The sequence below is a fragment of the Mesoplodon densirostris genome, chromosome 1, assembly GCF_025265405.1.
Source record: "Mesoplodon densirostris isolate mMesDen1 chromosome 1, mMesDen1 primary haplotype, whole genome shotgun sequence".
In the NCBI taxonomy this organism is placed as follows: domain Eukaryota; kingdom Metazoa; phylum Chordata; class Mammalia; order Artiodactyla; family Ziphiidae; genus Mesoplodon; species Mesoplodon densirostris.
Window position 1 is genome coordinate 98,284 of NC_082661.1, and position 25,363 is coordinate 123,646.

The window sequence follows — 25,363 nt, forward strand, 5'->3', positions numbered from 1 at the left end:
AACTTCTCTGAATATGAAAAGGCAGAAGTGGCACTGTGCTGGTACCAGGAGTAGCACTGCCAAATGTTCCTTTGGAGGCAAAATCATCCCCATTAGAGAACGGTTCGTCTACAGTCTTAAAATTTTTTTTCAATACACTAATATTTCTATCTGAAAAATTGCATTCACATTACCTGATAGTTTTCGTTTCATTAGAAATTCTCTGATGTACATAAAGTTGTTTTATTGAAAACTCTGACACATTAAAGATATTTATAAGGCTTTATTTTATTCTCAGTGTTCGATGAGTTCTCTCTGATAAAGGCATTCCTACATTTCTTGCATTCTTTGTCTCTTCATATGACTTGATTTTTCCATCAATTGACTGGGGATGAAAGATGACACAAGAAATTGTGTTGAATTTTCTACACAAGGACTGGTAACTTCTCACAGAAGTCTGTCTCAAATTCATAAAATGAACTGGCCACAATGGACTGGTAGTGTTGTAAATAGATTACACATGGGAGGGCCCAACAGTGAATATTTATTTCTCACTCAGGTAAAGCACAAATGGACATTTCTTTTTGGTAGAGTTGGGAAAATTTCTGCTGTCCATCATCAAGTTTTTCTGTCTTAAGTCATGGTTGCCATCTCCACCCGGTGGCTCCAAGGCAAACTGGGGTGGGGGTGTGGGGAGCAGATTTGCGCTTCAGAACCACAGGGCATAAAAAGTCAGCAGGAATGCATGGAAGGTTTTTGTTTTTTTTTTTCTTCTGGCCTGGCCTAGCATTAATGTTTACTGCTTGTGTTCAAATTCTCCTGGCCACAGCTCAGTTATATGGTCCCACCCACAGTAAAGGAAGGCTGAGAAATGCAGGCTAACTGTGTGCCCCAAAGAAAAAGAAAGTGAGTTTGGGTGTATATACAGCCAGTCTCTGCCATACATGATTTCTCCTCTATGTGAGTCCTCTGATGTTTGCTGAGGTGTGATTTCTGGCAAAAGGTTTTTCCACATTCATTACATTCATAGGGCTTCTCTCCTGTGTGAGTTCTTTGATGTACAGTGAGGGCTGACTTCTGGAAGAAAGTTTTCCTACATTCTTTACATCCATAGGGCTTCTCTCCTGTGTGTGTTCTCTGATGTCTATTGAGGGTTGACTTTTCACAAAAGGTTTTCTGACATTCGTCACATTTATAAGGTTTCTCACCTGTGTGAGCTCTCTGGTGTACAGTGAGTTTTGACTTCTGGTAGAAAGTTTTACCACATTCTTTACATTCATAAGGTTTCTCACCTGTGTGAAGTCTCAGATGTACAGTGAGTTTTGGCTTCACACAGAACGATTTCCCACATTCATTACATTTATAAGGTTTATCTCTTGTGTGAGTTCTCTGATGTACAGTGAGGGCTGGCCGGTGTCCAAAGGATTTCCCACATTCTTTACATGCATAAGGTCTCTCTCCTGTGTGAGTTCTCCGATGTGCAGTGAGTACTGACTTCTTATGGAAGGTTTTACCACAATCATTGCATTCATGAGGCGTCTCCCTATTGTGAATCCTTTGATGGACAGTGAGGGCTGACTTCTGGCAGAAGGATTTCCCAAATTCATTACATTCATAGGGCTTTCCTCCAGGGTGGATTCTCTGATGAATAGTATGGTCTGATTTATGGCCGAAAGATTTCTCACATTCATCACATGCATAGGGTTTCTCTCCAGTGTGTACTTTCTGACGTTTAGTGAGATTAGACTTTTTATAGAAAGTTTTACTGCATACATCACATTCAAACGTTTTCTCTAACTGAATTCTCTGAAGCTGAGTGGAATGTAATTTCTGGCAGAAATTGTTCCCACTTTGATTACATTTATGCTGTTGCTCCTGGAGATCAGCTCTGTGAAGATTCAACTGTGTTGGTATCTTACAGAAGGTATTCCCCCATTTGTTACATCTATAGTGATTCTCCCCTATGTGAGTTCTCTCTTGGGCAATGAGAGCTGACTTACCACAGGCCTTCCAATATTTCTTATATTTGTAAGCCATCTCACCCATATGAAACATCCTATGTGTAAAGAATATTGCTTCCTTGATGAAGTCTCTCCCTTGTCTGTTGCATTCAAAAGGTTGCTGCAGAGTTTGATTCTTTTTCTGATGACTAGGGTACTTAGCATATCTGAGGGATTTCCCAGTTCTATTACTATCCTCCAGTTTCTCTCCAGCATGCATCTCATCAGGCTCACTAGGGAGAAATGTGTTCTTACACATATTCAACATTTTTGGCTTCATTTCTGAATAGTTACCATCATTTATCATCAGTTTTGAAATATGAATTGGGCTCAAATTAAATGTTTTTCCTAAGTCAGTTGTCCCCTTAGTTGATGTTTCATTGCTGGTGATTACAACTTGCCACAAACGTCTACCATGATTTTCTTGGCTGGTCTCAATCACGTCATCCACAATCTGGACATCTAAAAGGAGATAAAAATAATTACAGGTCATACCTTTGAATCACATATAAGTATTTCCTATGGAATGGTTTGTAAAGGTAAAGAAGTTTCTTTTCATCCTAGCAGGATATGATTCTTTAAAAAATCAATAACGGGGGCTTCGCTGGTGGCACAATGGTTAAGAATCAGCCTGCCGATGCAGGGGATACGGGTTCAAGGCCTGGTCCTGGAAGATTCCACGTGCCGCAGAGCAACTAAGATCCTACATGCTGTGCACCCCAACTACTGAGCCTGTGTTCTAAGGCCTGTGAGCCACAACTACTGAGCCTGCATGCCACAGCTATGAAGCCCACATGCCTAGAGCCCGAGCTCTACAACAAAGAGAAGCCACCACAGCGAGAAACCCACGCACCACAACGAAGAGTAGCCCCCGCTCGCCACAACTAGAGAAAGCCCGCGTTCAGCAACAAAGACCCAACGCAGCCAAAAATAAATAAATAAATATTTTTAAAATTCAATAATGGGTACTGATTTTATAAGTATGTGATTTTTCTCCCTAATGAATTAATGTAAGAAACTTCATTATAGGTTTTCTAATGTCAAATCATTGGGTTTTTTGTTTTTGTTTGGTTTTGCTTACTTTTTTTCCTTTCTTTTAAATTCTTTTCAATGAGGAAGTATTAGGTCAAAATATTTACTTTCTGTCTAAGTGTAGATTTCAGCTGACAGCTTTTCATCTACCATTGGCTTTCCATTCATTATCTCTACCTTTCTTCTTATAATTGTGGGTAACTTGTGCTAGCCCTTTTCTGATAGCTCAGCTTTGAAGATGGCATGATTTTCCTGTATAAGCTACTTACAGGATATGGGAGAGGGCCACTTGTCTGTCACCTAAACAAGAATACTGCTTAGAGACAAAAACTTTACAACTATGTTTGTTTAGTTTTTAGTTCTCCCTCGGGAACAGCTATAGGCACCTGTGGGTTTTTCAAAGGCTTAATCTTTTTTTCCATGCTAGACAAGGGAGCTTTCTGCAAATTCCTAACTTAACACTATACCCTTGGCTTCTCAGAACCCTAACAAGTTCACGAAACTCTAATTCATCACTTTGTGCAACTCCTTCCTGCTGGTCTGAAGGATTTAGGTTCTACAACCCAGCATGTGCCCACCATCTTCAAAAAGCTTTTTCTGGGTGCTTCTGAGACCAACAGCCAAGGCATTTTCACCTCACTTCATGGTGCGAGTGACTACTTGATAATTCACTGCTTCTGAAGATATTAACTTTACTGTACTTTACAGTTTCAGCTGTCCCTTAGTTGTATTTAAACTGGAGTCCCATGTACACTTCTCATTCTTTTTTTTTTTAACAATGATCTTCACAAGAGAAAGTAAAAAATGTTAATTTCAAACTCCACTCCCAAAGTACGAAATTCTTGGTTTCACTGGCCTTGGACCCACAGTCTCTAGTTTATCCTCCCGTGTCACAGGCCACCGCTTTCCACGGTGAACAGTTCTCTGGGTCCTTCTCAGCCTCATGGTTTCTGATGTAGTGATTCATGAGACCTGGACCTGGACCACTTCTCTCGTGGTCTTAACAGGTCCGTAGGCCACCCCCTCTACTCCTACCAGTCTTGAGTTAATGATTTCCTAATTTGCATCTCCAGCAGTGATGTCCACCTTCTACTCCAGATTTTACACGCATGCATATGTTCCATGTCAAAATGGAATACAGTAATCTCAAACGTAAGCTCTACCAACATAAACACTTAACCTCCCCTAAATGTGCCTCCTTAACACCCTTCTGGAAACACTATCCTCTTATCTTCCTCTCTCTCATCCTTGTTTAACACTTTTGTGGCTCTGATTTCACTACTAAACATGTACATTTGTTTCATTTTTCTCTTTCAACAAAATATAAGCTCTATATAAACAGGACATTTTGGGACTTCCCTGGTGGCACAGTGGTTAAGAATCCGCCTGCCAATGCAGGGGACATGGGTTCGATCCCTGGGCCAGGAAGATCCCACATGCCACAGAGCAACTAAGCCCATGTGCCACAGCTACTGAGCCTGCACTCTAGAGCCCGTGAGCCACAACTACTGAAACCTGTGTGCCTAGAGCCTGTGTTCCGCAACAAGAGAAACCATAGCAATGAGAAGCTCATGCACCACAACGAAAAGTAGCCCCCGCTCACCACAACTAGAGAAAGCCCGTGTGCAGCAACAAAAACCCAATGCAGCCAGAAATAAAAATAAATAAATTAATTTTGAAAAGGACATTTCTTTGATTACTGCTGTTATCCACACATTTACAAAATTTACCAGTGTGTAAAACTTCCCAATTAACATGTTAAAAGAATAAATGAATGTACTACTAAATGCCCAAAAGAAAACAGTCTCTGAGAATGAACAAAAAGGAAGCCTACTGGGACTTCCCTAGTGGTCCAGTGGTTAAGAATCCTTCTTGCAATGCAGGGGATGCCAGTTCAATTCCTGGTCGGGGAACTAAGATCCCACATGCTGTGGGACAACTAAGTCTGTGTGCCTCACCTAGAGAGAAGCCCATGCACCACAAGAAATCGAAGATCCCACGTGCTGCAACTAAGATCCAACACAGCCAAAAAATAAAAAAATATTTTTAAAAAACCAAAAAAGGCAGCCTACTGAGAATCTAGGGACAGTGACTAACCAAGAAAAAATTCCAAGAGGAGGCAGGTGGGCACCGGTTTTTGGTAAGTCTAAGAAAATATTCAGCAATTAACAAAAAGGGGGAGGTTTACATCTGAGAGCCATATTTGGAGACTGAACAATGCATGAGTCTGATACATGCAGGCTACAGTCTGTCCCAAGGTATGAACTTGGAGAAAACCACTGTTGAAAAATAGCTCAGCATGGCCAACATCTGCTGTGCTCTCCTCTTCCCAGCCTCCCTGCTCAGTATGCACTGACTGACCTGGGAAACCCTGGTCTGGGGTTTCTTTTACAGTCCATGGTGCTGCTCCTTGCTCCAACTTGATGATCACCTCAGGTTTGGTAATGCAATGCCCTGTTGATGAGAAATAATGTAGGACTTTCACCAAACTGTTCATGTTTCACGGGCTCTTAAAAAATGCCAACAGCACAGCTACAAGAGTCGTGCAATGAAGGGCCAATTCTGAACCTCTGACTGGAGGGGTGAACACACGTTCTTCCTGGCCCGGAATCTTAAACCTAAGTAGCATTTCATTTCACAAACTGTACATTTACCAATGAAGAAAAAAGTGCTTGCACTTGGCAGTTACTAGGGGAGTTTTGCTCACCCAGTGACACCAGGCTACTGTAGTTCTCCAGCATGATATCCCTGTATAGGGTCCTCTGAGCATCATCCAGGTCCTGCCACTCCTCCCAGGTGAAGTTCACAGCCACATCCTCAAATGACACCAACCCCTGTAATGGTACATTTTTCCTCAATTCAAGGCATCAGCCTGGGTCAAAAGAACAGGAAGTCTAGGAATTCATTCTTATGTGTGTGTTTTATCTTACACAGGATATACCATACCATGCTTTGTACTCTATATTGTGGGATAAGGAGAAATCACAGTAGAAATACCCTACGTCTGTGTTAATTTAGTAGTTCTTCAAAGTACTATCATAGTTTCCCTTATAAATCTGGAATGGTCCTCATTGCCAAAGATACAAGGAACATATGAGCTGGTATGGAGACATAAGTACACATACTTACCTGGAATAATGTGTTAGATGAACCAGGTTACACACATGTTTAAGGTAGCCTGGGGTATCAAGGGAGAAGAATAGTTGTACTTTGTACTGTCAGGTTGCACTTCACTGAAGAGCTAAACATGTCAGCTGTTCAGTGTGAACCACAGGTTCTCATGAACATGAGGCAAGAGCAGAAGTCAAGCTGAGAGGGCAGAAAGGACAGACGCCACTTTAATAGAAGTACAAGCAGCACCACATCCAGGTGGGTGCTCCTGGGCTGAGATAAGAGATAAAGACAGTAAAGGTATTCAAGGAACTGATCATAAAGTTACCCTGCATTTAAATATATGACCTAAGTCCATCAATAAAAAACCTTATGTGCTCACCATTTTTTTAAAAATGTACACATGCATCCTAGAATTTTCTTATTACCTAAGGAATTGCTTATGTCTACCCAAGAGTGAACATAACCCACTTCCTAAACAACAGGGAGTGAATAATGAGGGGCTGATAATGAGAGGTAAGCTACATAACCAGATGTGCCCTTTAACAGTCATCGTCCAGCAGGAGAATGGTGAAGGGCTTAAGGGAGAATCAGAGGAGGAAAAACCAGAAGGAGAAATGACCAACTATACTAGGTAACAGAGGTAACACAGGAAAATGAATACAGAACAGGGGACTGATTCCAAAACAGAAAAAAAGAAAAAGAATTTGGTACTCATTTGCTCTGAGAAGGTGAAGGGAAAGCTTTACTACCAGGCTGTCTGCACAAGCTGGTAGATACTAGCGCTATAAACTGATATTGGGATAAGGACAAATAATAGGATTTGCAGAACAGACACAGATCTTGGACATAGCATGTTTGAAGTTTGAAATTTCTGTGGTCAAATATGTGAAGATGTGCAACTAGCAAATGGATATATGCTCTTGAGCTCAGGAGAGAGATACAAGATGAAGAAAAGGATTTAGGAAACAGCAATATTTTAGTGGTAGCTGAAGCCATCAGAGTGAATAAAATTGCTCAAAGAGAACCTAAGAGATTGAAACGAGAAAACGAACAAGTATGGTGTTTTAGGAAACACTGATATTTACTGACAGAGAAAGAAAAACAGACCATGACAACGGAGAAGAAATTTTTAATTATTCTAGCAATAGAGAAAGCCTCAATATTAAGAAATCTATTAATACAATTCATCACATTTGTAGTTTGGTGGAGAAAATTCTAGATGCTAAGTAGACATCTATAAAAATATCCTCTCATTTGAAATAAAAAAAACGTAAAAGAGGATTCACGGGATTTTTCCTTAACATGATAAATGTGTATGTCTTAGCCACAAGTGAAAGCCAGCATCACACTTATGGGGAAACATGCAGAGCAAGGATACTTCATCACCATAGTTATTAACACTGTATTAGTAGTGTCAGTCAACACAATTAAAGAGAGAAAAACAGCACTGAAAATGATGATGGCTTCCATATAATTCATACTTGGAAAACTGAAGAGAATCACATGACATCCAAATGCTCCACATAGGAAGATTTAATAAATTAGTAGCTTATATAACTAGTATAAGGCTTTTATATAAACCTTCATATACATGAGGACACTCACACAACCACAATAACAAGAAGACAAAACACCTAGCAATACATTTAACAAAATAATGTACAAAATTTATGAGGCGGGGGAACCCTGAAGGATACAAAAAAAGAACTAAACAAATGAAAAGACATACCATGTTCACTGATGCAAATTAGTACACATCATGGCAAGCTGATTTAAAAGTTCATGTGGAAAATTAAGAATAAACATGTGGTAGGTTATATTTCTCTCCAGCTAAATTCAGTGCCATTGACTGGGTGGCTTAAACAACAGAAAACTCTTTTCTTACAATTCTAGAGGCAGGGAAGTCTAAGATCAAGGTGCCAGCCAATTCATTTCCTGGTAAGGGCTCCATTCCTAGCTTGCAGATGGTTGCGTTTCTGCTGAGTCCATATATGGCAGGGAGGGAGGGAGAAGGAAGGAAAAGATCTCTCTCTTCCTTTTCTTATAGGGCCACTAATTCTATTGGAGTAACGGCCCCACCCTACGACCTCATTTAAACTTGATTAAATGCATTGGGAGTTAAGGCTACAGCACATATATTTGGGGGAATATAATTCAGTTCATAGCACTCCTTGCAGTGCCTTTCTCTGAAAAAGGATGTATATATCCCCTTGCGCTGGAACTCACATAAACAGATTTGTAATTCCCCACCTGTCTTGCTTTGACCAATGACATATGAATGGAAGCATCACTCCTAAACAGAACCTATTTAAGAGTCACACAATGATCACCGTATCTCCCCTTTACCATGTTCATCCTCAGCAATATTACAGAAAGAAATACTCCTCTGTCCGGGATGCTGCATGATGCTGAAAGGAACAAAACTAAAGCTGACCCATGAAGGACAGGTAATAATAGCACTGAGAAAGAAACCTTTCTTCTTGACCGAACTGGTAACTGAACCAGCACCAAACCAAACAAAAACAAACACCACCAACAATGGCAACACGTAGTGCAAAGAAACTGTGAGGATGGTGTTATAATGGACCATGGTGTTACTTAAGATAACTGGTAGTTATATACTTACTGTTACTTAAGCCACATGAGTCATACTTCTTAAATCAAATAATGTTTACATCATGGACTTAAAATCTTAGAAAAAGAGGCAGGAAATCAAAGTGTTAATAGTAAATCTCAACTACTAGTCACCGCTTCTGATAAAGCAATATAGGAAAACGATGAGCTAAGGGGAGGAAAAAAAACAGATTACAAGGAGGGATGAAAGAAAATAAGCAGAAGCTAGAAATTTGGGGTCTTGTAGAGTAGGAAAACTCTCAAAAATTTTTTAGCTTTTATTGTGTTAAGGCATAAAAAGTTGCCTCTTTCAGTTCTTACAGAAAAAAATACAATGAGAAATACTTTAGGAATCAAAGGTAGTTATACTGAACTGTATGGCAAGTAACAAATGAAGAATATAACTATGATAGTCACTGTTAAAACTTAAGAATGGCTTGAGCTGGCCCACAATAAATCCCTTCTGTTGCACAAAATGGCACAGACTAAGGATGAAATACTTAAGAAAAAACAAAAACTTACAGTCTAAAAAATATATAGATACATGAATACCAAAAAAAAAGATAGAAAGGTATGTCTCAAAAAGCTCAAACTGGCTGAAATCAAAGATATAAATCCAACTACATTTTTTAGGGTTGTACTGTCAAAAACCAACCAAACTGAACTAAACAATACTGACAGTTGAAGATTTAAAGAGGCTGCTTGAGACTATCGACAAGAAGCATATCAAAAAAAGCAGCCCAGCTACTGAGGAAGGCATATTTATTTTTTATTTTATTAGTTTTTAATTTTATACCTAATCTTACATTATTCCATTTTTATTGAAGTATAATTGACAAATAAAATTATATATATTTAAAGTGTAGGGGGCTTCCCTGGTGGCACAGTGGTTGAGAATCTGCCTGCCAATGCAGGGGACACGGGTTCGAGCCCTGGTCTGGGAAGATCCCACATGCTGCGGAGCAACTAGGCCTGTGAGCCACAACTACTGAGCCTGTGCGTCTGGAGCCTGTGCTCCGCAACAAGAGAGGCCGCGACAGTGAGAGGCCTGCGCACGGCGATGCGCGATGAAGAGTGGCCCCCGCTCGCCACAACTAGAGAAAGCTCTCGCACAGAAACGAAGACCCAACACAGCCAAAAATAAATAAAATTAATTTAAAAATAAATAAATAAATAAAGTGTATAACCTGCTGATTTGATAAATGTATGCATTATGACCTGACTACAATCAAGTTACTTAACACACCCATCACCTCACAGTTACCCTCTTTGTGTGTATGTGTGAGAACACTTAAGATCAATTCTCATCTCCAAAGAAGATATACAGACTGCCAACAAACACATGAAAGAATGCTCAACATCATTAATCATTAGAGAAATGCAAATCAAAACTACAATGAGATATCATCTCACACCAGTCAGAATGGCCAGCATCAAGAAATCTAGAAACAATAAATGCTGGAGAGGGTGTGGAGAAAAGGGAACACTCTTGCACTGCTGGTGGGAATGTGAATTGGTACAGCCACTATGGAGAACGGTATGGAGGTTCCTTAAAAAGCTAAAAATAGAACTACCATATGACCCAGCAATCCCACTACTGGGCATAGACCCTGAGAAAACCATAATTCAAAAAGAGACATGTACCAAAATGTTCATTGCAGCTCTATTCACAATAGCCCGGAGCTGGAAACAACCTAAATGTCCATCATCGGATGAATGGGTAAAGAAGATGTGGCACATATATACAATGGAATATTACTCAGCCACAAAAAGAAACGAAACTGAGCTATTTTTAATGAGGTGGATAGACCTAGAGTCTGTCATACAGAGTGAAGTAAGTCAGAAAGAGAAAGACAAATACCGTATGCTAACACATATATATGGAATTAAAAAAAAATGACATGAAGAACCTAGGGGTAGGACAGGAATAAAGACACAGACCTACTAGAGAATGGATTTGAGGATGTGGGGAGGGGGAAGGGTAAGCTGTGACAAAGCGAGGGAGGGGCATGGACATGTATACACTACCAGGCGTGAGGTAGATAGATAGTGGGAAGCAGCCACAGAGCACGGGGAGATCAGCTCGGTGCTTTGTGACCGCCTGGAGGGGTGGGATGGGGAGGGTGGGAGGGAGGGAGATGCATGAGGGAAGGGATGTGGGAACGGATGTATATGTATGACTGATTCACTTTGTTATAAAGCAGAAACTAATAAAAAAAAATTTTTTAAAAAGATCAATTATCATGGCAAATTGCAACTAAACAATAAAGTATTATAAACTATGGTCTTATAGTCACCATACTGTACATTAGTTCCTCATAATTTATTCATCTTATAATTAGAAGTTTGTACCCTTTCACCAACCTTTACCATTTCCCCCATCCTGACAACCACCATTCTATTGTTTTCATGAACTCAACTTTTTCTATTTTTCCTTCCATAGTTAAGTGATACCATAATGTAGCCTTTCACTGTTTGGCTTATTTCACTTAGCATAATGCCCTCAGGTTCATCTATCTTGTTGCAAATGGCAGAATATCTTCCTTTTTAATGGATAAGTAACATTCCCCTAGATATATATACCACATTTGCTTTATCCATTCATCTGATGACTGACACTTAGGTTATTTCTGTATCTTGGCTGTTGTAACACTGCAAGGAACACGGGTGTTAAGATATTTCTTTGAGATACTGATTTCATTTCCGTCAGAAATATTCCCAGAAGCAGAATTCCTGGATCACACAGTAGTTCTATTTTTAAGGTTTCTTATTGTTTCTTTCTTCCTATCTATCTATCTATCATCTATTTGGCTGTGCTGGGTCTTAGTTGCAGCACGCGGGATCTTTGTTGCCGTGTGCGGGATCTTCACTGTGGCATGCGGGATCTTTAGTTGTGGCATGTGGGATCTAGTTCCCTGACCAGGGATTGAACCTGGGCCCCCTGCATTGATAGCACGGAGTATGAGCCACTGGACCACGAAGGAAGTCCCTATTTTTTAAGTTTTGAGAAAATCTCATATTGTCTTCTAAAATGGCTGTATAAATCCCCACCCTAGCATAAAAGGTTTCCTTTTAACTACATCCTCACCAACACTTGTGGTCTCGTCTTTTTGATACTAGCATTAAACAGGGGTGAGGTGATATCTCATTGTGGTTTTGATTTGCATTTTCCCAATGATTAGTGACATTGAGCACCTTTTCATGTACATGTTGGCTATCTGTATGTTTTCTTTGGAAAAATGTTTATTCAGGTCCTTTGCCCATTCTTGACTTGGTTATTTTTTCCTGTGAGTTGTAATAAATTCCTTGTATTTTGGATATTAACCTGTTATCATATATGACTTGCAAATTTTTCTCATCCCACGAGTTCCCTTCTCATTTGCTTGAGTGCTTTCTTTGCTGTACAAAAGCTTTTTAGTATGATGTAGTCCTACTTGTTTATTTTTGCTTTTGTTTCTTGTGCATCTGGTGCCATATCCAAAAAAAATATTGCCAAGTCTAATGTAGAAGCTTTTTCTGTTAGGAGTTTTATGGTTTCAGGTTTTACATATAAGCCCTGAAGTGTCTTGACTGATACAAATATCTTTGTTTAACCTGATAGCTTTGGGTCACACAGATATCCTATGCTAAAAATGTGATTAATGGTGGGAGGCCTTGTTATCAGCACATTTTATGAGCTCAATCTATGGAGGGACTAGAGATTAAGGTCAGCCACACAGATGGTCAACCAGGTCTACAGGACAGGGCCCCCATACAAGCTGGATATCAAGGCTCAAGTAAGCTTCCTTACTTCTCAACATTCCATGCACACCGTCAAACCCTGTTGCTGGGAGAAAAAGGCACTGTCCACGTGGCTCCACTGGCAGGTTTTTGGAACCTTGCACATGAAGACTCCTGGACGCTGCTTTATGTGCCTGATCCCTTAACTGATTTTAATCTGCATCCTTTCACTGTACAGAACCATAAACATGAGTACAACAGTTTTTTAAATTTTATTTACTCATTTATTTAATTTTTGGCCGCACTGGGTCTTCACTGCTGCACGGGGGTTTTCTCTAGTTGCTGAGAGTGGGGGCTACTCTTTGTTGCAGTGCACAGGCTTCTCATTGCAGTGGCTTCTCTTGTTGCGGAGCACAGGCTTCAGTAGTTGTGGCTCGTGGGCTCTAGAGTGCAGGCTCAGCAGTTGTGGCGCATGGGCTTAGTTGCTCCGCGGCATGTGGGATCTTCCCGGGCCAGGGCTCGAACCTGTGTCCCCTGCATTGGCAGGTGGACTCTTAACCACTGCGCCACCGGGGAAGCCCACAACGGCTTTTCTGAGTTCTGTTGAGTCCTGCTAGTGAATTACTGAATCTGAGGGTGATCATGGGGACTCCCAAAATTGCAGCTGGTAAAGGGCATGAGGGCACTCTGGGGACCACCAAAGTTTGTACAAGCAAGAAACATCAGGTAACTAACTATAACAAGGACCACTATAATCAAATTGCCTAAAATCTGAAGAAAAATGATATCAGATAGAAATCTGGGTATATATAAAGGAATAAAGAGCACTCGAAATGGTAAGTATATTAATAAATATATAATATATACTGTATTATGTACTATATATTGTATAATATAACATGATACAATATTATATTATTTTTATGTTCAAACTCCTTTCAAGGTAATTGACTGTATGAAGCAAAATAAGAATGCATGTGGGGGACTTCCCTAGTGGCGCAGTACTTAAAAATATGCCTGCTAGTTAGGGGACACAGGTTCGATCCCTGGTCCAGGAAGATCTCACATGCCATGGAACAACTAAGCCCATGCACCACAACTACTGAGCCTGTGCTCTAGAGCCCGCAAGCCACAACTACTGAGCCCACAGGTCACAACTACTGAAGCCCGCATGCCCTAGGGCCTGCGTGCTACAACTACTGAGCCCATGTGTTGCAACTACTGAAGCCTGCGCGCCTAGAGCCCAGGCTGTGCAACGAGAAGCCACTGTAATGAGAAGCCTGTGCACCACAATGAAGAGTAGACCCCGCTCACTGCAACTAGAGAAAGCCGGTGCGCAGCAACGAAGACCCAATGCAGCCAAAACAAAAGAATGCATGTGGGAGTAAAAGGTATGCCGACGATATCACAGAAGCTGGGAGGAGAAAACTTTTGAAGTATACTGTTTTAAGGTTCTTATATAAATGGTACCTTATTTTAAAGTAGACTATGATAAATTAAAGATGAATAGCACAAACCTTATAGTAACTGCTTACAAAAGGTGTAATAAGTCAAAAAACGAGCTCATAGGTCACACAAAAATAGGTAGTAGCCACGTCTGACCTGTATGCCATAATTTACTGACCCTTATCTTGGATGAATTATTCCCATGGAAGAAAGAACTGAGTTGGGATGGTAATAAGATTGGGAGACTTAAGAGAGCTGAACAATAGTCCAGTGGAGAGAAAATGACGCTATGATAAAGACAGGCCAGATAAACTAGTGAAGGTAGATTTAAAAATATAAACATCATAAATGTAGCATGGCTTGTATGTTAATGGCAAAGTAGCTTGACCAGACTAACAATGTGCAGGAAACTATTATAAAAGCTGGACAAAATTTATAACACAATCACCTAAAGGCACTGGAGAACAACTAAAAGTAGGCAGAAACTAGATTTGAATAATCCATTAAAGGACAAACTACTTTGCAAGTTTACGGCATTTTACCAGAGGGCAATCTTCAATCTGCAAATAGATCAAGAAACTGAAAGCTGAAGCTTTACTGGCTTAGGTGTCAGAGCGCATAGTTCAGGGCTGCCAACAAAACTGGAAAACTTAGTGGGGGTGGGGGGGTAGCCCTGGGAGAGAAGCAGCAAAAGAACATAATGTACCAAATTTCCACACAAAACCAACCACAGCTGTTGGCTGACTACTAAACTACACATATGTGGAAGACCTCAGAGGGCCCAACAAGAAAGCAGCCTCTCAAAGCTGAAGGAAATGAATGAAGAGTCAGTTGCTGGTCACTATAAGAAATGAAGTTTAGAATTTGAATCCAGCCAAGTTAACTGCCTTGCAGAACAAAATCACTCTTCAGAGAAATATAACAGAATCCAAAAACTCTTGCAACATATGATTTACAATGTTTAGTACATAATTCAGAATCTCAACACATGTAAAGTAAGAGGAAAATGTGACTCATATTCAAGAAGAAAAACAAAAAACGACAAAAAACAATCACTAGAAACTAATCCCAAGGAATCCCAGATGCTGCACGTAGCAGAAACATAGTTAACCCATCCATAAATACATTCAAGTACTTAAAGAAAGATAAAAAATAATGTATTGGCGGAGGGGGGGTTGGGGGGGAGGGGCAATATCAGTACAGAAAAACAAACTAGAAAAACAATTAAATGGAAATTGCAGAGCTACATACTACAGTAACAAAAAAGAAAAACTTTCTGATGAGTTGAACATCGGACTGGAAACAGCAAAAGAAAGCCAATGAACTGAAAGATAGATCAGTAGATATTTTCTTATCTTTTTAAGAGAGAAAAAAATAAAGAAAAATGAAAAGAGGCTAAGAAACAATTTAGCAAACAGTCTAACATATATGTAATTGTAGCACCAGACAGAAAGGAGAAAGAATGGAACATAATATGTATCTTTAGAAACGGTGGCTAAAACCTTCCCAAATTTTGTGAAAGACACGAATTTACAGATTGAAGCAGCTCAATGACCCACGATCAGCTTAGATTCAAAGAAAACTACTCTAGGGACTTCCCTGGTGGCTCAGTGGTTAAGAATCCGCCTGCCAACGCAGGGGACACGTGTTCGAGCCCTGGTCCAGGAAGATCCCACATGCCGCAGAGCAACTAAGCCCGTTCGCCACAACTACTGAGTCCGTGTGCCACAACTACTGAAGTCCACGCACCTAGAGCCCATGCTTCACAAGAGAAGCCGCTGCAATGAGAAGCCCGCGCACAACGAAGAGCAGCCCCCACTCGCCGCAACTAGAGAAAGCCCACGCGCAGCAACAAAGACCCAACGCAGCCAAAAATTAATTAATTAATTTATTTATAAAAAAAGAAAAGAAAACTACTGTAGGCACACCAGTCACACTGCCAGTATCCAAAGGTAAAGAGAAGATCTCGAAAGCAGCCAAAGGACAAGATCACATTCAGGTACATCTGCACATGAATGATAGATGACTTCTCATCAGAAACAGTGGGAACCGTCTTTAATATGCTGAATGGAAACATCCTTCAAGCTGTAATTCTATCCAGTGAAACTATGCTAAAAATAAAGATGAAATAAAGACATTTTCAGGTAAAGAAAAACTAAGCTAATTCATCATCAGAAGATAGCACTAAAAATGATAACGGACATTCTCCAGGATGAAAGAAAGATACCAGATGTTAACCTGAATCCATAGGAAAGAATCAGGATCATTGGAAATGGTAAATGTGTGGGTAAATATAAAGGATTTTATATATATATATATATATTTCTTCTCTTAATTCCTTTAAAATAGATATGATTGTTTAAAGAAAAATTATAATAACATACAGGAGACTCATAATGTATGTAGACTCAATATGTAAATACACATGTATAAAAACAAAAGTACAAATGATAGGGATTGTAAATGGAATACTACTACTCAAAGGTCTCTACATTTTATGTAAAGTAATGCACTGCTCCTCTAGTATATTCTGATAAAGACTCATATTGTAAGCCTTAGAGTAACCAATTATAAAGCAGTAGAATGAAGTACAGTGTATTAATTTGATAGGGCTGCCATAACAAAGTACCAAAATGGTAGAGCCACTCTAGAAGACAGTTTAGTACTGTCTTCAAAATTAAACACACACTTTGTTTTTTTTTTTTTTTTTCGGTATGCGGGCCTCTCACTGTTGTGGCCTCCCCCGTCGCGGAGCACAGGCTCCGGACGCACAGGCTCCGGACGCGCAGGCTCAGCGGCCATGGCTCACGGGCCCAGCCGCTCCGCGGCATATGGGATCCTCCCAGACCGGGGCACGAACCCGTATCCCCTGCATCGGCAGGCGGACTCTCAACCACTTGCGCCACCAGGGAGGCCCCTAAACACACACTTTTAACATATGATCCAGCAACTGCGTTTCTGGTATTTATCCAAAGGAACTGAAAACGTATGTCCACATAAAACCAGTACATGGATGTTTGTAATAGCTTTATTCAACAACTGCCAAACTTGGAAGCAACCAAAATGTCCTTCCGTAGATGAGTGGATAAACTGTGGTACAACCAGGAAATGGAATATTATTCAGTGCTAAAAATAAATGAGCTATCAAGTCATGAAAAGACACAGAGGAAACTTAAAAGCATGTTAACAAGTGCAAGAAGCCAATCTAAAAAACCTACATAACACGGTTCTAACTATATGACATTCTCTAATAGGCAAAACTATGCGGACAGTAAAAATACCAGTGGTTGCCAAGGGCTATGAATTACAGAAAGATGAACAGAAGGAGCACAGAGGATTCTTAGGGCAGTAAAACCACTCTGTATGACTATAATGGTGAATACATATCATTACACATTTGTCCAAACCCGTAAAAAGTACAGTACCAAGAGTGAATTATAATGTAAACCAAGGACTTTGGGTAATAATGATATGTCTGTGTAGGTTCATGAATTGTACCAAATGAATACCTGATACTGATTATGGGGAGGCAGCATCTGTGGGCAGAGAGCACACTGGAAATCACTGTAACTCCTGCTCAGTTTTGCTGGGAACCTAAAACTGCTATAAAAAGTAAAGGTCTATTTAAAAAATGTGCAAAGAGGATATACAAATGGCCCATACACACATAAAAACATGCTCAACATCGCTAGTCATTAGAGAAAAGCAAATCAAAAGCACAATGAGATATCGTCTTATGCCCATAAGGATGTGGCTCTTATTTAAAAAACAAAACAAAACAGGAAAGGACAAGTGTTGGCAAGAACGTGAGGAAACCGGAACCGTGTGCACTGCCGGCGGGAACGTAAAAGAGCGCAGCCACCATGGAAGACAACATGGTGATGCCTGAACAAATTAAATACAGAATTACAACGTGATCCTACAACTTTACTTCTGGGTGTATAAGAAACAAAGTAAAAGCGGGAACTAGAAAAGATATGTCTACACACATGGTCATAACAGCATTATCCTTTATAGCCTAAACGTCGAAGTAACCCATAAAACCATTGATGGATTAATGGATAAATAAAACGTGGACATACATATAATGGTAATATTATTGAGACTTTATAAGGAAGTGAATTTTGACATGCTACAATATGGATAAACCTTGAAGACACTACACTAGGTGAAATAAGTCAATCACTTAAGGACTGCATGATTCCACTTATATGAGGTTCTTAGTCATCAACTTCATAGACACAGAGATTAGAGTGGCTGCTGCCAAGGGCTGGGGGAGGGGAGAATAGGGAGTTAGGGTTTGATGAGTAAAGTGTTTTTGTTTTTTTTTTTGTTTTTGCCTGCGTTGGGTCTTCAGTGCTGTGTGCGGGCTTTCTCTAGTTGTGGTGACTGTTAGCTACTCTCTGTTGCGGTGCACGGGCTTCTCACTGCAGTGGTTTCTCTTGTTGCAGAGCATGGGAGAAGGTGCTCAGGCCTCAGTAGTTGCAGCATGCAGGCTTCAGTAGTTATGGCGCATGGGCTTAGTTGCTCCGTGGCATGTGGGATCTTCCTGGACCAGGGATTGAACCTGTGTCTCCTGCATTGGCAGGCAGATTCTTAACCACTACGCCACCAGGGAAGTCCCGAGTAAAGTTTTATCTGGGGAGGATGAATCTGGATATTCTTAGTGGTGATGATTACACAAGTGTGCATAAACTAAATGTACTACGAGTACTGAATTGTACTCTTAAAAATGGTGAAATTGCCAATATTAGCTTATGTATATTTTATCACAATAAAAAAAATTAACCAACATTAGGAGAGCTCTGCTCCATAGTCATAGTTATGAATAATGCACACATTCACTTCTCCCTATTCATTTTTAAGTGATTCACTGAAATAGCAGAAGATTAAATAGTCTTTAACAGGGTTTGGAAAAAGGTCGTTTTTGAACTAGCAATACACAATTATATCATAATAAAAGCGATAGAATCACTGACATTTATATAAATGAAAGTTAAAAATTACAAAAATCTGTAACCCTTGTTTTTAGACTTTGTGTAACTTTGTCCTGACCCTTGTTCACAATATGTCTGAATAACTCCTGAATTCTTTCTCCCACTGGACTCCTAAGGCTGTCACCACACATGCTGGCCAGTAGCACAGCTCGAGGGGAATCTAACCAGATCACAGCAAACACATCCTTCAGGTTTTGCCAAGGATGACAATTCCAACATAAGAAAGAAAGTTACTGCATTTGTTAGTGAGCAACAATGCAGACATCAGATGAAATTAAAAGCACAAACAGAAGTAGCAGGACTTTCCCTGAGATGAGATTAAAGCTGAGAGAGAGGGAGGGGTCCAGGAGAAATCCCATTTTGGTGGTCTGACTCACTGGCTGGATGAAAGCAGTATCATATGTACGGGAAGAAAGAAGAATGTGGTTTTCATTTTGGATTTGTTGAGCTTGTGGTACCTTCTGGATAGCTACAAGAAAGCATTCAACAAGGAGCTGAACCTATGGTCTAAAGGTAGGGAAGAGGCCCAAGCTGGAGAGAAACAGGACTGTCAAATCACAGAGGGCCAAACAGGTCAAGGAGAACTGCAGAGTGTGAAGAGTGGGGCCCACGTTTCAACACTTGGATGAGCAACGTCCAGGAGCAGAAGAAAAAGACAGAAGCATTCGGGAATAAACCATCAGAGGCCACAATAGAAGCTAATGGACAAGAATTTCCAGGAGATCATGGACAGTGGCTTCAATATGGCAGAAGGTTCAAGTAAGGCAAAGACTACAACATATTCATTGAACCTAACTATAATTTAGGTTATTGGCAAGCTTGAGAAGAAATGAATTAAGACCATGTTGAGTAGGTTAAGCTGCAAAAGAGCAGTAGAAACATTTGCCAGAAAATATAACCTTGAACAGTCTGCTATACAACCTGCATACATAGACTAGCTGAGAGAAATGAGTTATTTAAAGGACCTGCAGGGTCCGTGAGCCATGGCCGCTGAGCCTGCGCGCCCGGAGTCTGTGCTCTGCAACAGGAGAGGCCACAACAGTGAGAGGCCCGTGTACCGCAAAAAAATGAATAAATAAATAAATAAATAAAGGACCTGCAGTCAATTCAATCCTCCAGACATTCCACGTTTTATCCATGCATCAAGTAGGGCCTTCCAAAAGCTGTCTGGGACCACACTCTTTTAGCAACTCCAGAAAAACCTGATTAAGCAAGTTCTGCTTCAGCACTAGGTAAGCGTCACCATTGCAGAATGCATGAAGTGTTTATTTCCAGACTGGCAGTGAAACATGTCCACTCCATCATCTATGTGACCAATTAAGACACTGTTCAGACATCTGTGCATGCAAGTTCTCATGTCTCAAGGGAACGTAGCATGCTTTCTTCTAAGGGCCCATTCTGATCAGAGAACAGTTGTACCTGTGTTTTTGCCATTGCACTCACCTTGGACCACTCTAAAGTCATATTATGTGCCTATATCCACATGCCACCTTTATCTTGTTTATGTATATTGCCCTGAAGCTGAATCTTACTTAGTTTTACTTTTCCATTTTACTTTAAGGACCCTCATAAAGCTCATATAGTAAAATATAAAACAAGTTGAGGAAAAAAAACAACTCACCAGAGATGTATTCATTTCCTGCTGTTCTTAGAAACCCACAGAGGACTCTGGAAATAGAGCTGGGAGAGAAGGTGAATGGAGGGGCATCAATTTAAATTTTTAAAAATGCTTATTTAAATAATGGTTGTTGCTTTATTTAAACAATGGTTGCTTCTCTGATTTAAACAATGGCTGCTTCTCCGTATTTCCCTGTGAAGTTCCCTACAACTGATGTGGGCTCTGCCATTTGACCTGCTTTGGTTAAAAGGACATAGGATACAGCAGAAACTAACACGACACTGTAAAGCAATTATACTCTGAAAAAGATATTAAAAAAAATAAGGACATATGATGCAAACACAGATGAAAAGCACTTTCCACTACAGCTTGCCTTCTGGGGCTAGCCTGTTAGGGACACGTGGTTTAGCCAACAGCCAGCACAAACCACCAAAAAAGTAAATGAAGTCATCTTAAATCAAACAGCCTCAGTCAGGGCACCAGATGACTACAGCTTCATTTGTGAACCAGACAACACTAACATAGGAACTGACCAACTAAACCTAGCCCCAAAATGCTGAACCACAGACCTAGAGATTGTCATACTGAGTGAAGTAAGTCAGACAAAGACAAACATCATATGATATTGCTTATATGTAGAATCTTAAAAAATGGTACATATGAACCTATTTACAATACAGAAATAGAGTCCCAGATGTAGAAAACAAACTTATGGTTACCAAGGGGAAAAGGAGGGGGGGAGGAATAAATTGGGAGATTGGGATTGACATATACATACTACTATATATAAAAGACATAACTAATAAGAACCTACTGAAGGCACAGGGAACTCTACTCAATACTCTGTAATGACCTATACGGGAATAGAATCTAAAAAAGAGTGGATATATGTATAACTGATTCACTTTGCTGTACAGCAGAAACTAACACAACATTGTAAATCAACTATGCATCAATAAAATTTTAAAAAGTTAAAACAAAAATTTTTAAAAACCCAAAATGCTAAACTTTGAGCAAATCTTTTTTTAATATATTTGTTTATTTATTTATTTTTGGCCGCATTGGGTCTTCGTTGCTGCGCACCGGCTTTCTCCAGTTGCGGTGAGCGGGGGCTACGCTTCATTGCAGTGTGTGGGCTTCTCATTGCGGTGACTTCTCTTTGTTGTGGAGCACGGGCTCTAGGCGCATGGGCTTCAGTAGTTGTGACACGTGGGCTCAGTAGTTGTGGCTCACAGGCTCTAGAGCGAAGCTCAGTAGTTGTAGCACACGGGCTTAGCTGCTCCATGGCATGTGGGATCTTCCCAGACCAGGGCTCGAATCCGTGTCCCCTGCACTGGCAGGCAGATTCTCAACCACTGTGCCAGCAGGGAAACCCCCAATTTTTTTTATTACTTTTTATTTTTTAAGTCAGTAAATTTGGGTTGGTTCATTAATGAGCAAATGCTAAATGATATGTATAAGTCCCCAAACTCAATGTTTTTAACAAAATTACCTGGGGAAAAAAGTCTTACATTACATGCTGAAATACAATCAACAGAACTTCACAACCACATGTAGAACTTCTGAAAGGAAAACAAATGTCACCCGGATGGACCTCAGTAAGGTTGTTGCAACTAAGAGACCACATGAATTTTAAAAAGCAATTGTGTGCAGACCAGAAAACTATGTTTTAACTTTTTTACACCATAACATGAGTCTGTTAATTTTATGGGGGCATATGCTGTGTTTTATTTACATTTTAAAAAAATCAGTTTGGAGCCAATTAGAGTGAAGTGTGATTCACTCTAATTTTCCCATTTTAAACAGTGGAAAATAGGCTTCTGTTATTGTGCTGTGGAATTTATGATTATCAAGAACAGATTTCTGATGTTAAGTGGGAAACACTTGTATTATTAGTCCCCGGAGCTCACTCAGTCCACAGAAAGAATTAGGGAAAATAAGATAGGCATGTTTAAGTCAAGGTCTTCTAAAAATTATTTGTTCTTAAGTTGACTGCATTTCTCAAAAATGGTGTCAAAAGTAAACGTGTTTGACTTAATGGTGGCAGAGTGGATAATATAATCCAAAAGTCAAGATGCCTGATGTATACAAAAAATCACGTGAGCCTGGCACATCACTCATGTCCTCAAATCCTTTTTCCTCTCCTCCACCCACACCCTGCTCACTCCCCAATCTTTCTCATAAGGCAGACATACCCTGACAAACCCTTCCTGAACTAACAGAAAGAACTGCTAGGAAGAGCGAGCATCAGCATACCTCCAGATACCAAACTTGACGGTATAATAGGCTTGAGAGAGTTCAGATAACAGAAACAGTGGGAGTAGAATGAAGGAATGGGAATATTTAGGGAGCACCATAGACAGATTCTCTCAGCTGTGACAGGTTATCCCTCCACCCCAGACCACACCCTCGGGACCTCCCCAATAAGTAACATTTCTTTTGGTCTCTACCTACCCCTCTCAGCCTAGCTCAGGTCTCCTTCTGAAAGTCGATTCGGACCTCCCATTATCACCCAGTCTTTGACAACTTCGGGAGGAAGCAGCGTCACCCATATCTCGTTCACTCTGCACTGAAGCATCAGTAACTGCTTTGGCCATGCAAAGCTAGAATCTTCTCTTTTCTGTGACTTCTGCCTCTGCTCTGAAGCGCTAATAAGCGGGTTCAGGTTTCAGGGTTTGTCTTTGGTTCATAGGGCGCCTCCCCTTCGTGCTTCATAATAACTACCTTGTTCCAAGGAAAAGGGGTCAGTCATTCAGAGCCCAACGATCCCCCCTGGCACTCACGGTCCCTAGAAGCTAGGACTTATGTAAACTGTAAACGAAACCTGGTGCTCAGCAGGCTACACAGCGCAGGAGGGGACCTGACACTTCACCTGCTGAAAAGACTCCGAGAGACCCCAGTAACAACTACCACATAGTAAGACTCCTTCATGCACTTCACACTGATTTCTCCGGCAATCGGGGGCAACTCGCTAGTCCTTAAGGCGCTCGCGTCACAGGTGAGCAAACCGAGTGTCACAGAGGTTAATGACATCGCCCGGGAGGCTTGCTTCGGCGGAACAGCTGGACAATGCACGCAGCCCGCAGCCCACCCACGCTCGCTCGCGTGGTCTGCAGACCCGCCCCGGCCTCACAGTCACCTTGGACTCCACCCCCAGGTCGCGAAGCCTCCGGAGGCGGGTGCCCGGCTGTCCGCAGTGCACCGTCTTCTGACCAAGCAACACTCGAAGCACGGCCCGAGCCGGCCCTTTCCAGCCCTGGACCAGCGGGTCCTAAGGCCACAATCGCCTCCCGGCCCCTGCCCAGGCCGCGGCTCGCACCTGCGCCTCAGGCCGCGCCGCTCACACCCGCCGACCTTTACGCTCCCACCGAGTGGAGCAGCATCCCCGCCCCGCCCTGCGTCCCCGCGCCGCGGCCGCCTTCCACCCTTGCACCCACCTTCAGGGACCCAGAATCCCAGCCAGCGCGCGAGCGCAGCTGCCGTAGGGCGGTGGGGCCCGGAAGTTCCGGACGGAAGAGGGTGAGGTGGGCAGGACCGCACACGCGCAGGAGAAACCCGGAAGACTCCATCCCAGAGGCTGCTGCGCGTCCTTGTGTGGGGAGAGTGCGTGTCCCACACGCGTCTCCGTCCGTAGGGGCCGTCGGGGGACGTTTTGTGTATCGAGGGGTAATGGGTCTTACTGCCCTGAGCCCCGGATGTGATGGATGAGACTGTGTCTCGACCCACGTGCAACCACGTGGAATTCTGGTTTGTTATTAAGTCCTAGTTTAAGAAGCTGAAAGAGATGTTGTGAGACGAATGGGTAAATTCTTATGGGGGCCAAGAATCCGATGATACTATAAGTTAGCTTTAATGTTTTTGTTTCCTATAATGGCATTGCGGTTATGGATCCCACGTCCTTTCTTTTCTTTTTTTTTTAACACTTGCATACTACAGCATGAATCGTGAAATATCACAATGTCTGTCCTTATTAAAGTACTTAAACCAATATTGCGACTGTTGTGACTTTGTTAAATTAACAGTTTAAGTGTATATCCTGTGTGCGCGATGGTAAACCACTGTCAACAAAGACCACGAGGAAACGTGAAATAGAAAATTTTATTACACGTAGGTCTATGCGTGCCTGTATGTGCCACAGAGGAGTTCAAGGCAGGCGGTGTGGATGGGAAAGGGACAGGGCATGCTGCTTGGGAGGGCTCTGGGACATTGCAATGGTCGCAATGTGACATAGTGATAAAAGTCCTGTAACCCTTTGTTCTGGCAATGCTGGCCCTTAGAGTTTATCTTGTTCTTTGTCCTTGGAGCGCCAAATTTCCCCCTCTCTTTATTTATAGGGACAATCCTTTGGCCCTGTTGGACACCCTGCTCATGTCTACCTATCTGCCTAGCTCCTTCTCAGGCGTTCGGGAACCCTTTTTGTTAGGAGAAGAGGCAGGGGCGTCGTAGGGGCCCTGGGTTCCTGATGCCTGCTCTCTGTCAGAGTATTCCTAGAGAGGGGGTGGGGGCTCCATGGAATGTGATGGAGGCTTGTTCAAGTGTTGTCTGGGTGTTGACTGGCCGGTATTCTTGTCACCTTACCGTCTGGAGGTTCATTTGTTGTATTCTAGAAGAGACAAACTTAGCAAGGAAGTTAAAAATGCATGGCCTGAAGATAAATAGAGTAGGAAGGCTGCTATAGGACCTAGAAAAGGAGTTAGCCAAGAGAACCAGGACCAGATATTAGTCTTGAAATCCCACCAGTCGAATCCCTCTGAGGCTCCCTTCATATAAAACCCTTTAGCTGTTTCGATAATATTCCGAAGTTTAGTTTGAATTTTGCCCAAATGGTTGACAAAAAAACAGCA

The 25,363-nt window shown here is 41.4% G+C and overlaps 1 protein-coding gene across 3 annotated transcripts; it reads right to left on the reverse strand.

The window, feature by feature from the left end:
• Positions 1 to 247: 247 nt before the first annotated feature.
• LOC132484278 (zinc finger protein 717-like) lies at positions 248 to 24,027 on the reverse strand. 3 transcript variants are annotated; one of them, XM_060090862.1, is made up of 6 exons: positions 23,957 to 24,027; positions 20,523 to 20,581; positions 5,719 to 5,845; positions 5,373 to 5,465; positions 2,274 to 2,441; positions 248 to 364 (listed from the first exon to the last, which is right to left on the reverse strand). In XM_060090862.1, exons 2-6 carry the CDS (start codon positions 20,535 to 20,537, stop codon positions 357 to 359), a joined length of 411 nt encoding a protein of 136 aa, XP_059946845.1. In that variant the 5' UTR covers positions 20,538 to 20,581; positions 23,957 to 24,027; the 3' UTR covers positions 248 to 356. The 3 variants fall into 3 exon arrangements, with proteins under 3 accessions (XP_059946845.1, XP_059946764.1, XP_059946676.1); XM_060090781.1 differs by adding an exon at positions 22,974 to 23,243 and having other exon boundaries at positions 248 to 2,441; positions 23,957 to 23,977; XM_060090693.1 differs by having other exon boundaries at positions 248 to 2,441.
• Between the last annotated feature and the right edge of the window lie 1,336 nt (positions 24,028 to 25,363).

Coding starts and splice junctions, on each gene's coding strand:
- LOC132484278 (XM_060090693.1), bottom strand. Junction 5,466..5,718: donor CAGTAGCCTGGTGTCACTGG/GTGAGCAAAACT, acceptor TCTCATCAACAG/GGCATTGCATTACCAAACCT. Junction 2,442..5,372: donor CCCAGACCAGGGTTTCCCAG/GTCAGTCAGTGC, acceptor ATCTCCTTTTAG/ATGTCCAGATTGTGGATGAC.